The 14,657-nt window shown below is 34.4% G+C and overlaps 3 protein-coding genes across 4 annotated transcripts; 1 reads left to right on the top strand and 2 right to left on the bottom strand.

Moving 5' to 3' along the window:
• Window positions 1–162: 162 nt before the first annotated feature.
• Window positions 163–1,938, bottom strand: LOC134678824 (zinc finger protein 271-like). Its single transcript, XM_063537527.1, has 3 exons — window positions 1,396–1,938; window positions 948–1,027; window positions 163–811 (listed from the first exon to the last, which is right to left on the bottom strand). The coding sequence occupies exons 1-3, from the start codon at window positions 1,771–1,773 to the stop codon at window positions 496–498; spliced, it is 774 nt and encodes a 257-aa protein (XP_063393597.1). The 5' UTR covers window positions 1,774–1,938; the 3' UTR covers window positions 163–495.
• A 502-nt stretch (window positions 1,939–2,440) lies between these two features.
• Window positions 2,441–5,771, top strand: LOC134678565 (surfeit locus protein 6 homolog). Its single transcript, XM_063537186.1, has 5 exons — window positions 2,441–2,559; window positions 2,653–2,777; window positions 3,163–3,522; window positions 4,464–4,675; window positions 5,567–5,771. Exons 2-5 carry the CDS (start codon window positions 2,663–2,665, stop codon window positions 5,735–5,737), a joined length of 858 nt encoding a protein of 285 aa, XP_063393256.1. The 5' UTR covers window positions 2,441–2,559; window positions 2,653–2,662; the 3' UTR covers window positions 5,738–5,771.
• A 278-nt stretch (window positions 5,772–6,049) lies between these two features.
• LOC134678561 (zinc finger protein 85-like) lies at window positions 6,050–14,612 on the bottom strand. 2 transcript variants are annotated; one of them, XM_063537183.1, is made up of 3 exons: window positions 14,541–14,612; window positions 12,230–13,068; window positions 6,050–12,103 (listed from the first exon to the last, which is right to left on the bottom strand). In XM_063537183.1, the coding sequence occupies exons 2-3, from the start codon at window positions 13,061–13,063 to the stop codon at window positions 11,912–11,914; spliced, it is 1,026 nt and encodes a 341-aa protein (XP_063393253.1). In that variant the 5' UTR covers window positions 13,064–13,068; window positions 14,541–14,612; the 3' UTR covers window positions 6,050–11,911. The 2 variants fall into 2 exon arrangements, with proteins under 2 accessions (XP_063393253.1, XP_063393250.1); XM_063537180.1 differs by having other exon boundaries at window positions 6,050–13,068.
• Between the last annotated feature and the right edge of the window lie 45 nt (window positions 14,613–14,657).

Genomic DNA, 14,657 nt, shown 5'->3' on the forward strand with positions numbered 1-14,657 from the left:
ATAATTAAAGTATAATTATCATTTATTTATTTTTCTTCTTAGGCTAGGTCATTTATAACATGAATATAAAAGTAAAATACAAAAACACATAAAAAACAACAAAAAATAAGTATAAACACATTATAAAAAACCTAACCTAGGGTGCCGCCAGCAGCGGGGCAGGGCCCAAGCTGCCGGTGGTCAGGGCCGTAGAGAGAGGAAGTATAATTATTATTATTATCTTTATATCCTACTGTAGTGCTGAGCATACATAATAGGCTAGAATTCCATACAGAACTACATTATATATATTTGCTTACCATTACAATGCTTGGTGTGTTTAGAATTCTAGAAATAATTATCAATATTAAGACTAGGAACTTTCACTCCAGCTTAATCTAGTTTCTTTTACAATTAATAATTGTGTCTTATCATTATATTGATCACATCTTAGATTTCACTTTGCATACAATGTTATGGTTTATATAAATGATTAAATGTCAAGAAATTTAAAAATTAAGAAATGTTGCGATGTCTGTGACGACAGTGCTTCTTGAGATTAGAACTACTGTTACACCGGTAGCTACAGAGCTGGCAGCCATATGGTCTTTCTGATGTGTGAATTCTTCTGTGCACTTTCAGTGAATTGGCAAAGTTTGATCTGAATGTGCACTGATCGCAAAGAAATGGTTTCTCCGATGTGTGTATCCTTTTGTGCTTGATGAGATTACAGGACAACTTACAGGTGTACTTGCAATCTGGAAAGTTGCAGGTGTAGGGCTGATTTCTGTGAATGCTTAAATGCTTTCTGTGTGCTTGTTGGCCGCTGCTTCTGAAATAAAAAAATATGTCTTAAAAACAGAATACAAAGGATGAAAATGTTCTCAAAAATACTTAGGTCAATTTTTATTGAAAGCTTCATTGAGTTAAGTATTATTTTAACAAAAAATTGTATTGCAAAAACTTACCTATGTGAGCATACATAACAAGTAATGTCAAGTGGTGTTGGTTCTTCACACTTCTTATCCCAAAGTGTTGTTGTATTATTCTGTAAACAATACAAATAAATACATTAAATCCACTAAATTTAATTACTTGTGAGTGATGACTCTCATTAATCAGATAACATTTTCACCAGCAACAAGCATGTAAACGCTTGACTACTCTCCACACTTCAGCGAAAGTAATCCCAGTTATCATGAATTGAACAACATGATGCATTTCCACAACTGCCATTTTGAGCCTCAGCTGACTGTACAAGTCGTCGTAACGTAAATTTAAGAGTTAGGACTCTTGTCGGTGTAGCATTTGACTCTATCCAGGGCCGCCTCCTTGATTTCCTTATACGACATTACAGCTACCTTTTACAAGACTACAGTAAAAAATACATACCTATGCATGAAGCATATAAGTTACCTGAACATTGTTTTGTTCTTCAGCATTTAAACTATTCTTATAATTATCACGATTATCATCCACATCAACAGCGTAAGTTCCTTGAATACTCTGATAAGTGTTTGATAACTGGGGTTCTTCCAGGACTGAGTCCGTTTTAGAATTAACATCTTCCGTACTTAAGTTAATGTGAGAAACGTGAATGCCAGAGTGGATTCTTTTGTTAATTTTATCACAATTCTGTTTCCTTATTCGTCTCAATAACCGCGATATCATAGATTTTGGCTGTGGAGTAAACTTTACAGTTTTGTCGGATGTCGGCCTACCCCTTGCATTACTTCCAAGACCCTTCTTCGGTGGAGTAACTGGAGTCGGTTCCAAAGGATTATTTTCTTCCATTTTGAGACTTGTGTTTTATTGCCACTTTATATAACTAGTGATGCTTGAGATGCTTCTATGTAAACGTAAACACAAGAAAGATATTGCATCAATAACATTTTTGTACGGCTTGAATGAAGGAATAAATATGATAACATTGTGTTGTATTATGTGTTTAGAAGATTAAATATTGTAGACCTGATTCAAAGCAAAGGCCCGTCCACATTGGTCCACATATATTCATATTATGCAGGCCACACACGTAACGATAAATCGTAGCGATAAAACTGTGCAGTCCGATTTGCGCAGTTTTAAGTAGCTAACACACTATCGCACCGCACCAAGGTCATTGTGGGAAGCACCCATAAGTAAGAGGAAGAAAGCGATATCTCTTTCTCCCTCTTACTTATGGGTACGTCCCTAAATGACCTTGGTGCGGTGCGATAGTGTGTTAGCTACTTTATATACGAAATTGGACGGCATGATCATATTGACAACTTGATCAGAAAAAAATGGCGTCAATCGCCTGGATTGGCCTTAAAGCCATAACAGACTACCGCACCGCGCTACAACATTGGTGCACCGCACTCATAAGTGAGAGGGAGAAGACAAAGGCATATTCGATTTTTGCGGTAGGTATTGTCACTTGTCAGTGTCACTAGGTCACTAAAAACGTCCGATGCCCATGCTCACGTTTTTGGATAAATTTGTTGGTTAGTGGGATTCGCGCGTGGTATTATTGAAATAACATTTAAATTGTTTTATTTAAATCTAATTTTATGTCTGCTGAATGTAATAGTGAAAGAGGTAGAATATAATTACTGTATTCTTTGTGTGTATTTAGAAATAACTTATGATTTCAAAGTTAGATCAAATAATAACTTGATACAACACTTACAGAAATATAACGATGTCCATCCAAAAGAAGCCTATTAAGTCTAAACAGTTGAAAGTGGAACTCAATAAGGAATTTATATTCCTACAAAATATCTTTTCTGTTTTGTCCATACCGCAGCAAACAAAAGGTAAGTAAAGACAACTTCGTATTACAGCATATATCGACTGTACTGTGAAATGAATTATATTGATGACTTTGTATGTATTTAGTAAATTAGAGTGTATATTCCGTAGCTATGCTAGTAGCACACTATAATACGGTTATTTTATCCTATGAATAACTATGTTGGTAACAGAAAAAAAAAATCCTTACTATAATGTGCATTATTGGCGATGCTCATCTTATCAATAAATAACATGCTAGGTATTGATTTATGGAACTGCTTGGCGCGCGATTGATTATTTATTCTTTTTGTTTTCTAACTATATGAATAGGTATACTGCTGTCTTTTATATGGCATAACTATGCATATCATGTTAGACTGTAATTTATTCTACTTTTATATTTTACAGATGAGTTTGATGATGATGACATTGAAATTACCAATGGTGATGCTAACCAAGAGGAGAAGAAGCAGCCAAAACGGGTGACTACTATTGCAGAGTTAGAAGAGAGGCTTGAGAAAATCAAGTCACAAAACAACTTCCACTTGAAAACCAAACTGGCCAAGAAAAGTCTTGCAAGCAAATTGAATAAAAAAATCAAGAAGAGAGACAGGATAAATAAAACTAAAGTAAAGCCAACTGTAGACAAACCTATATTACCGAAGAAAGAACACAAAATGGAAAGTGCTGTTCCACCAAAACCTATATTTAACAATGATGCAAAACTGGTCTTTTCCAAGTTTGATTTTGCAAACACTGGACATAAAGGTTTGTTGTTAGATTTATTTGGATGTGATGACCATAAATAAATCACTGCTCTGAATTTAATATAAGCAGTTTTCACAAGGTTTTATCACAGCCTGCATTAGATATGACCAGAGCTCAGCAGGGGTGAGCCATTTTGACGTCACTTATGTCAAGTGTAGATATTAATATAGATACACCTTAAAAAGAAAAATTAAAATAAAACTTTATTAACCTTTTAACTGCCAGCAATTTTTGGTTGAGCGTGCTCGTATCGCCACCGACAGTAATTGTACCACGCAGAGTAAGGTTGCCATAGTTACGGGAGTTATAAATGTGCTGTAAAAATCAAATCCGATCTTTGTCTTATTTATCAGACTGGCGAAATGAGCTGGATATGTAATGTCTTATATATCAGACTCTGGCGGTTAAAGGGTTAATTATATCATTATATATTATTATCTTTATAATTAAACTAAAACGACAATGCCTTATGTACAAATAAACTTTAATAGTAGCATATGGATATGGATATACATATTATTTGAAGAGGTTTACTAAGAAAGCTTGCTATATAATTCATTTGTTTTAATAGCGACGTAAATATCGTAGCGGAAAGGCAGCCTAAATTAAATTATTTCTTTAGTTATTAAATTACACCACATATACTATCGAATGACAAGGCATGTCCATGTTGTGCAAACTCTGAAAACAGCTCACCCCCGCCGAGCTCTGGATATGACTGGGTTGTGTTGCTATATTTCTTTAACATTCAAAATCCCTATACATTGACTGGTCTGGCTTTTCAGTGGTTGTACACCTCCACAAATTATTTCAACATGAATCAATAATATTCTCAAATTGTGAATGATGGAGGTGAAAATGCCCCCTACAGTATGAATACCAAATATCGGCCATATAAATCATTATCATATTAATTATTTATGTTCTTATATTATTTTCAGACAGGGTAAACAAGGGTGAGAAAGATCCTAAAAAGATCTTAGAAAATCTCAAGCAACAAGAAGAAAAGTTCAGGCAACTAGAAGAAAGTGAAGAAAAGTCTAAAGTGAAGGAATTGAAAGATAAAATTGTATGGAAAAATATGTTGCAAAAAGCTGAAGGCCAAAAAATTAAGGATGACCCCAATTTATTAAAGAAATCAATTCAAAAAAGAGTAAGTCATCTCTTACACAAAAAGCATTTAGATTTTAGAGTCATAGATGAAACCATAATTTCTTGCCAAAAACTGTGTAGAGTCATTACTTAAGGTTCCATAACACAGGTGCGTTTTCCGGGCGGGGCGTGAGCGTTTTATATTATGTAATAGCAGCGCGCCCCTCTCACGCGCCGCCCGCAAAACGCGCCTGTGTGACGGAACCTTTATTCCACAGCAATATGAGGCACCATTCTTAACCGACTTCAAGCACAAGGAGGTTTTCAAGCTGTCTGTTTTTTTCTATGTTAGGTCATGACAATCAAAAAGTGTGACCAAAAGACAAGTCAAAATCGAGGATTGCATCTCATTTTGACATTACGATACAAGTGCGAAAAGTAGATAATCCGCAACGAGTGGCGATAAATTAAAACACGACCTAATGGAGTCTTTGAGAGTGAGGAATCGTTACGAATTGCGTTTTAACGTTATACTTGTGCGAATAAGTATACGCACGTATCGTAAGGTTTACTCGAGTAATTCCGAATGTCGAAAACTGTCGGATGATTCCGAAAAGAGACTTTTATTATGATGGAATTAAGGGTGATTTTCATCTGAATTTCGGAATTATCCGACATTCGGTATTACCCGAATACACCTTACAACGTTTTACAGTACATTATGATTATGACCCTTTAAATTATTAATATAGGCATATAAAGTGCAAACTACTGTAGTAGTGGTAAATAATTACCGCACTAGTGCGGTAAAGTAGCACTTTACATGCCTACAACAGTACTATCCAGGTTATAGGTACATCCTCGTTCAAGAGTTTAAATTAAGATTTTTGAAATTTGATTAGGCCTTCAGAAATGTAAAATCATTCTAATCAAATATATGCAATTATTACAGGAACAAAAGAAGAAGCACAGTAAAAAGCAATGGGATAACCGGATTCAAAATGTTAAAGAGACTAAAGACGCTAGACAAGCTAAACGGACCGAGAACATTGCCAAGAAAAAGAAAGAAAAGAAGTCTAAAAAGATAAAACAGGCCGTTAAGAGAGGGCGTGTTGTAATATAAGAATAAATATAAGTAAATACAAGGTTTGATAAAACATTTCTTTTTATTTGATAGCCCGTCGCAAAGAAAGGGAATTAGAAGGGCAAGTGTCATAAAACTCAAAAAAATCAATACATACCGTAAAAGTATAAAACTTTGCCCAGGAATGTACCTACCCTTAAAATTAACGGCGTTAAAAAAAAACCTTGTGGCAATACGTGACTATGGGTGATTCACTCTTGCAAAAGCTAGATGCCCAAACCTTGAATTTAGTTTTTTTTATTGCACTTTAGGTGAGGGTGGCAGAAATACTGTCAAAATAATACGCAATGAAACAGTAAGGAAACTTCGTTTATTGGTGAAAGGTATACGTAATATATTCTCGTATGTTATTGTATTAGACCAATATATAATAGTGCGTAAGCTTAATTCTAGCTGACCATTAAAATAATATTATGTGTGTAGAACATTATGTAAATGTAAAGATTATTGATTAAAACCAATTATAAAGCAACAATCAAAATATGGAATTACATTGATGTTGTTTGAATCTTTTATCATTTATCGTGCAGCAGAATGTACCTATTGGAAGTCTGCACCATTCACACGAGGGGCGGATGAAGGTCTCACGGCCAAGCAAAATAATTAATCCCTAGCAGCGCTGACGCTGAGCAGAAAGTTTACAGATTGTTTTAGTCGGTGGTACATGAATGCTAAAAGGTACATAATATGGCGAAGCACTCCAGTAGACAGGAAATGCCATGAGATACCTACTGCGCTATTTGCTATATATCTAAAAATAGTGTTGTAACAGGCTCGAGTTCGACAGCACTTTTAGCAACGACCCGCTTTCTTGTCTACGAAGTCTCCCTGTGTCCAAATAAGTACTGTATATAGTTTTCTAAGAAAACCATAAAACCCACTTGCTTAAGAAAATTTGTTATAATTTTAGAGTCGCCTGTTGTTTCCTAATGGATACTTTTACAATTTAACATGGATGTCCACGGCCATGCCACGTTTTATGCAGTCAATTTTAGTTTACCGTCAACGGCACAGCAATTTAAAAGCGACCAATAGGATAATAGTGTCGATTATAAAAAAATACTATTTACTTCGAGAATTTACAACACTATACATAACTGACCGCAAAATTACCTTCCGCCTCTCGAAAAAATCTGGTGAAAATAAAATTACATTACTAAAAATATACTATGATATACTAAAATCATATGAACACATTTTTTCTTAAATCTACCTGTAAAATAAAATCCACACCAATCTAATAACTACCGATACAACACATTGATTGAGTTTTCTTAATGGTTGATGTCTAACCGGTTGATTCAGCAGTAATACAAACGTGAATTCGGTTTATTTATGATAGCCATTTCTGGTTTGTATATTATTTTTATATCAAGATTAACCTTAAAATAAGATCAGCGCGAGAAAAGAGACCGATACAAGTGCGCACTGGGTGCAAATTATAAGGAGTTTGTTTACATTCAGGAATCGTTGTCGCCTCAATAATATGGGCTTTATTAAAAATAAGTTGATTGAAAAGCAGTTAGTGGAGTTTTGTTGATTTAAAAGAAAAAAATATAAGCCTGCGCATTTAGGAGTACACAAAATGGAAGACCTGGGATGTTATAAAGAGAGAACAAGCACGCTAACGTAGTTGGAATACTTATTTAATGTTGGATATTTTTTTCGGACTGTTCAATGGGCTAAGAGGCAGGTCGATCTAAATTTAATTTAATCAAATAAGTATTTGCTGGCTGTGGGAGTTAACACATTTTACCTGTATAAATTATTTTGAACAACCTCAATTTCTCTGTATGAAATAAATGCTTGTTGGATTAGCGACGAACCTATCCGCCGCACTACAATCGAAGTTACGCTCATTTTAAAACGAGTTCGAACTAGCATGACCATTCAATTAACATATACCTAGGTATCTATGCATGGTACTAGTTGTATTTGCTATAGTCCATTTTTTTTAGCATTAGAAAGAACTTCGCAGAAGTAAGCTTGTGGTTCCAAATCCGGCACTTTTAGCGGTAATAATTTGAAGTAAATTATGTGTATTGACCATGCTACATTAGATAATTCAATAATTATTAACAATTAAAGAGCCTGATAAAAACTGCACGCTTGCTTCTGTGGAGTTCTTTCTAATGCTAAAAAAAACGAACTATAGAAACTGTAATACAGTCGCCATTAGATATATCGGAGCGGCCGAGGTGCTCTAAAATATCTGAACACGCGCTCTAACGCCTTGACAACAGAAGCGTGTACAGATAGTTGTGACCACCTGCGATATATTCCATGGTGACTGCACAAAAAAATTGAGCGAGTAGAAGTTTTACATATAGAACTTCTACTTACTCTTATATTATTTGTAAAACAATTTTCAGCAACAAAAACTAGTACCTACCAGACAAGGGTCTGCCATCTTGTGGCCTGAATCGGAAACATATGTGCACATGTACATTGCCAAAGCAAGTGCTACCATCTACCGTTCTCGTCGGTACGTTTTCTTGTGCATAGCAGGTTCTGCCATCTTGTGGGCTACATCGGAAGCATAGACACATTTACGCCCTCGCGCCAAAAATCTGACGGCTCCTATGCTGCCCCCTATAGTTCTTGCACGGGGCCTATATCTTCCTTGTCCCGGCATTTTGCCACCGCTCATGGGAGCCTGCCTGGGGTCCGCTTGACAACTAATCGCAAGAATTGGCATATGCACTAGTTTTTACGAAAGCGACTGCCATCTGACCTTCCAACCCAGAGGGTAAACCAGGCCTTATTGGGATTAGTTCCTCACGATGTTTTTCTTCGCCGAATTTAAGCTTGTCTTTTTAAAATGAGAACGTTACTTCGATTACACGTCCGTCCGTTATACCGTTGAAGTTTTGCATACTTTGAAGAGTTTGTTTTGTCTTTGGTTTATGGTGATACATTACAGGTCTAAAATCTATGAACATAGATGGTTATACCTATATATAATTGACTCTGAGTTATCGGAGTATAATTCCCGATACCGTAATGTAGCCATATTTTCCTGTAACTGTCTTGCTGACATACCTTGCTGAAAAACCACTCATCAATTACAAAATTAAAGTAAAGAAACAAGCATTTAGAAATACTACTCAAATTAGCTACACACTTAATACACAATGATACATATTATTATTTTCTTTGTATTACAAACTGATCAAAACCATTTAGGTAGTGATGGTGGGATAATTTTAACTCTAGATTAATAGTCTATGTTATCAAATATAAGACCAAAATAACTATTGGCAGAACCGAAACATGGTACTTAACTGTAATGTAAACTATAACTAAAATTACTACATAATTACCTCGGAAGCTAAATATGAATTTAAACAATTGTAAATAGTAGATAACAAACGAATATTTATAATAAGCCTCAATATAGATTTTTATTTAAAAGGTCAACAAACAAAATTCAATTAATATTTATAAAAAATTAGCAAGACTGGGACTATCGATTTAGGTACTTGATTACCAAGCCCTACTAAGTATTGTTTAGCCTCGTAATACGTGGGCAGTAATGAAAAGGCCTCCACCAGAAGTCTCTTTTCAACCCCATTTGTTGGAGAGACTTGGTTCCTCTTTCTTACAGGTTACAGACGTTTATAACGCCCGCCTGGATCTACCTAAGGCTATGATGACATTACGACACAGTCGACACAATAAGTAACATTTATGGCTCAAGCCGGACATCAACAGACAATTAAAATATAGCAATAAGCCCCCATTCGCACGACAGCTTTTTCAACGCGCGTTAAAAAAGCGCTTGAATCTGTCCACACTCTAAATTGACTTAACGACCAAGGCTTAAAGTCGAAAATCCAACAATGCTTGATAAAAAGCGCCACCGCTGTCGTGTGAATACATACATGGTTATCTATTTGTGTCATTCAAACGCTTTTTTAACGCGCATTGAAAAAGCTCCCGTCCGAATGGGGGCTAACTTTACTAGTTTATTGTATTTTTTAATAGAATTTTGGTTGTTTCACTATTTTAGTGAACAAAGAGCCTTGTAATATTTTTGGTCACAAATAAAAATAGAACATTATCAAAATGATCATCATTTGTGTAGAAAAACAGTAAACTACTTATGAAAATCAAATATTAATACAACTTATGTTTAGGTAGACCAGCATTTACTATGTACATATAAGGTAAATGAGAAAAAACAACTACAATAAATATGTATGTTCGCCGTCCGTTTTCTCAATACCTATATAATAAAATATTTATTGAATGTTGCAGAGTGACTCTGGAAGAACTGAACAACCATATATTCGTTGCTGTCACTGCTGCTGCTGCCAGTTTACTCTATTTTATTCTTAGTACACATTACAATGGACATTAGTTGAGTTTTAAACGCAAATCCCAACTAATTTTCGACACACTGTATATAGGCCAATCAAATTATATTATTTCGAAGAATTAATTCCCAGCAAGCCAGAAATCTTTTTAATACTTTCATTCGGTTCTAAATGTGTGTAATCCGAGTTTGCTCCAACGCTATTTTTAGGTTTAATGATTGGCCTAATAGAGTAACAAAAATAGTACCAAATAAAAAGTATCTGCCGCCAATACCAGTTCCATTCGAAAGGTTTCAATTACAGACGTCAAAAGGTAAAATACAAGAGGTAAGGTTTAGATTATTTAACCATATAAATGTATATATGAGGCTGGCTGTACATTAAGTATAGTTTTATTCTTATTATTTAATACATATGAAATAAAGTGTAGCCAAACTTAATAAATGTATTAATATTAATGTTCGACGCAAAATAGAGAAAAACGATTTTTATGTATCAACTGATACAATGAATATTTTGTATGAACATATAAAATGCCCAAACAGCGTGTACGGTTGTACATGTTCCGAATAGAGCCGAATGCAGCTATCTACGCCAACCGCCACTTAGCAGTAGCCAATGTCTGATTTAGAGAACATACCAACTACATACTTATATATGTAGACACATGTGTAGGTATACATAGCAATTAATAATTAAGTGTGTAACAATAAAAAATAAATTAATATTTTGGAATAAGAACATATTAATATATATTTTTATAACCATTATATGCTTAAGGCTTAGCCAAAGGTTCATTGCACTATACAGTTTCTTATCTAATTTTTTGTGAAACAAAAATAAGTTTAAAAGTAAATACTCAAATAGAAAATATTCAAATTAGAAATACAGTAGTAGTATTAAAGTTGAAACTTAAATGTTTCTATTTTTGTCTTTGGATTGGAGTATATATGTAGGGCCATAACACACATTTAGAGGCAATCGTTTGTAACATTTGGTCAATTGAATTATCCGAAATTCTTAGTACTTGAGATATTATATTGCATATATCAAATATTAATTGCACACAAAAGCGTAAATTGTTTACGACTGCTACACCATAGCTAGTGCCGCTTGTTTGCGTGCCTTCATACTCGACTTATGGAGCCCTAAACAAGTTTAACAAAACATTTATAGGTTAACCTAACGCATCCACATACCACTCTATTTCAAAAACTTATTATCTAAAGGTTATCAAATAATAAAGTTAATCTTTAAAATAGAAAAATAAAAAAGTGATTAACTTAATACTGCACATTAATTTAACTCTAAATCAGTCGAGGCATTGTTAAAGACAAATAAAAAATATATTTGTTGTTGTTAAAGACAAATAAAAAATATATATAAGTATGTGAATATTGAATGTTTGATTCCCTATCAATAAAGCTTTATCGTGGAACAATTTTCTTATTGGTGTACTAATTTTAAGATATAAAATTATAGCCTGATAACAATTTGAACACATTCAAATATATGTAAACTGATAATATGAATATATGCTAGCATGAGGAGTCATTTCATCTCCTCCACTTCAATATTTTATCAGTTTTTCATACATGAGAACATGATCTAGTAGCTATACCGCTTAATCTAACTGTACTAAACTACTAACTAAATTCTAAACTTTAAATGGTAATAATAAAGCAAGTCGTGAGGCGGGATATTTGCATCAGTCTTGTGTAATTCTCAATCATGAAAATTATTTTTTACTGTCATCATTTCAACTATTTGGTAATCATGTAAAAAAATGAAATTAGTTATACCTTTTTTATGGACATGTGTGTAGGCTGCTTAATCAGTTCAATTCTGATTTTAACGATGAGATTGTTGCATCAAGCACTCTGCCAGCTGCATAGCCGGGGATGTTGAGGTACGCAGGCTTATCATGCTCGCACAGGCCAGGCTGTGTGCAGCAGCGGTTGCCTGATGAGGTGGCAGAGCTTGGCGCACCGCTCAGTCCTCCACCGATCCCTGCTTCCGATGATCCCTGACAAATCATCTTGTGGTTTGTAAATTGTTCCAAAGAACGAAGCTGTTCTCCACAGTTGTCACACTTGAGCTCTCGGGCATGGACTTTCTTGTGGCTATTTAATGACCTGGAGTTGTCAAATACCTTTGGGCACATATCGCAATATTTCAGCACTTTCTCTCCAGTGCAAACCACTTTGTGGTTGTTGAGTCTGTCTAATGACATATAGCGTTTGTTATTGCAAAGATCGCATTTGAACTGCTTCTGAGGTACTCTGCCAGTATGGACTTGCATATGTTTACGTAGGTTACTCTTATCTTTGATGTACTTTGAACATACTGAACACTTGTTTACATCTTTGCGAGTGTGATTAGCATCTAAATGTCTTCTTAGATGTGATTTCTTGTGAAAGGGTTCCAAGCAGATTTGGCATCTAAATGGCTTTTGCGCAGGATGTACACCAGTTAGATGTGTGTTAAATTCGAGAATAGTGGGATAGCTCTTTCTGCAATGTGGACAATGAAATAGCTTCCGACAGATTGCAGCACTGGAATCACAAAATGGATCTGAGCAATCATCACAGAATGAGTCTAATCCTACAGGTGGTGTCACAGTGCTTCTGTAGTGGTCTAGGTCACCCCCTAAAGGATCACGTTCGGGGGATGGTGCTCCTCTGGGTTCCTGCTTAACCTTAGCCTGGTCACTATTTTCTGAAAAATCATCGTGTGATGGAGTGGTCCTTGAAGTGCTTGCCAACATCCACCATGGATTATAGTGCCATGGGCCTAAAGCTGACTGTACTCCTTGACCTTTTATGTCACCAGGCTTTGTTTGAGTTTCTGCATTAGAAAACCCAGGAAAACTGGGCAATTCTTGGTGTTTAGTCCGCTCAAATATACTGTGCTGCGATATAAGATTTTCATAATCACTTGAGTCCAATTTCCTCTCACTTCTATCACTTTGTTCCCGTTTAGACATTTTCACTGAAATCAAGAAATAAACAGTTTTAATATCTCTTTATATTGTATATCCATAAATCACTATTTCTACTTTATTGCAATAAATGAGTGGATCAAATTTGTTTGTGTTGTTATTTTATCCCATTGTCAAGGGACAATAGTGTCACAGTTAGTTAGAAGAAATGTTCTAACATGTTCTACTAACATCCTTAGTAGATAGTCCTTTATGGACATGGTTAAATAGACTGACTGCCAAAAACTTTCATATTTGGTAAATATAAATACCATAAAACCAGGACAACTAACGGTACCATAACAAATGGCAACAAATATTAATTCACCCAAATAATGAATTAGTTGACTCATAAAACAAAAAATAGGATTGTAACCTCCTACAATACTTGATAAAAAAAATTGTGATAAATTAAATCTATTTTGGTTATAAAGATTTCATCAAAACATTAGTCTTGTTGCATGTTTGTACCATTTGTGTTGCATTGTTGTCTTGTATTGTGTAAAAAATATATACATTTATATTGAGTACAAGATCATGATGCGCAATACAAAAAACTGTTTTTACCTAAATAATAGTAAAAACTATGGTGCCGTACAAAACCTTGACCTCAATATTTAAAGCAAGTTTACTATTTAACTTTCATTATGAATATTTGAGTTAAAAGTAAGGGCAAAAAGTCGAAAAAATACATATGTAAATAATGATACTTTGTCAATAGTATATTACAATGTTTGTATTCAAATCATTCCTTATCTGTAGCATGAGACAACAAAACGAGGAAAAGAGAGCGTCTATTGCGCGCCATTTTGTTTTTAACAAAATAACTTTTAAAACAAAGATTAAAAATAACAAACATGTTATTGTTTACATATTTTTTCTTTAACAAACTTTGCATTGTCGAATATTATATTGTTAAGCATTAAAAAAGTATGTAAATAAACCTCGTATCAGTAATGATAGAAACATAAACAATGCACACGCCCAAGGAAATTTTATCACCCTTGCGTAATCCACTATGAATCGAAAAAGTGCACAATTACGCAGCTTATTGAGTTATAGAATCAACGTTTTTCGTAGCTATAACTGTTGGTTCACAAGCCATAGAAGAATGAGACACATCTGAAATATCTGGACTTCCGGAAATCTGAATAGGTTCATTAGTAATGTTGTCTCCATGTCTGTAAACAACGCAATTACGCGCCTAACTTATTTACCGTGACTTTTTCATTCAGCTATATTATATGATTTATGTGAGTTGGTTTGTTAAGCTTCAGTAGATTTCATTTTGCCAATTATAAATAAACTATACATTGTAATAATAGGATTAGTGAATAAACAAACAAGAAACTTGCAAGTTTATATTGTGGATAGACATTCTTATTAGAATCGGTTTCGCATGGGCAATTATTATTCATGTTTGTTGTAATAAATAGCAAAACGGTCATGAAAAGTGTTTAAGTAATAACTTTGAAATACATACGTTTACGGCGAATTCTTTTAAAATTTCAACAAGTTATTTCAATGAACATCGGCCATTTTGTTTGGTTGTAAGAGTTTTGAAGTTTATCTTGTCTGTGGATAAGGTTTGGTTCGTTTT

This window comes from Cydia fagiglandana, chromosome Z (genome assembly GCF_963556715.1).
Source record: "Cydia fagiglandana chromosome Z, ilCydFagi1.1, whole genome shotgun sequence".
NCBI lineage: Eukaryota > Metazoa > Arthropoda > Insecta > Lepidoptera > Tortricidae > Cydia > Cydia fagiglandana.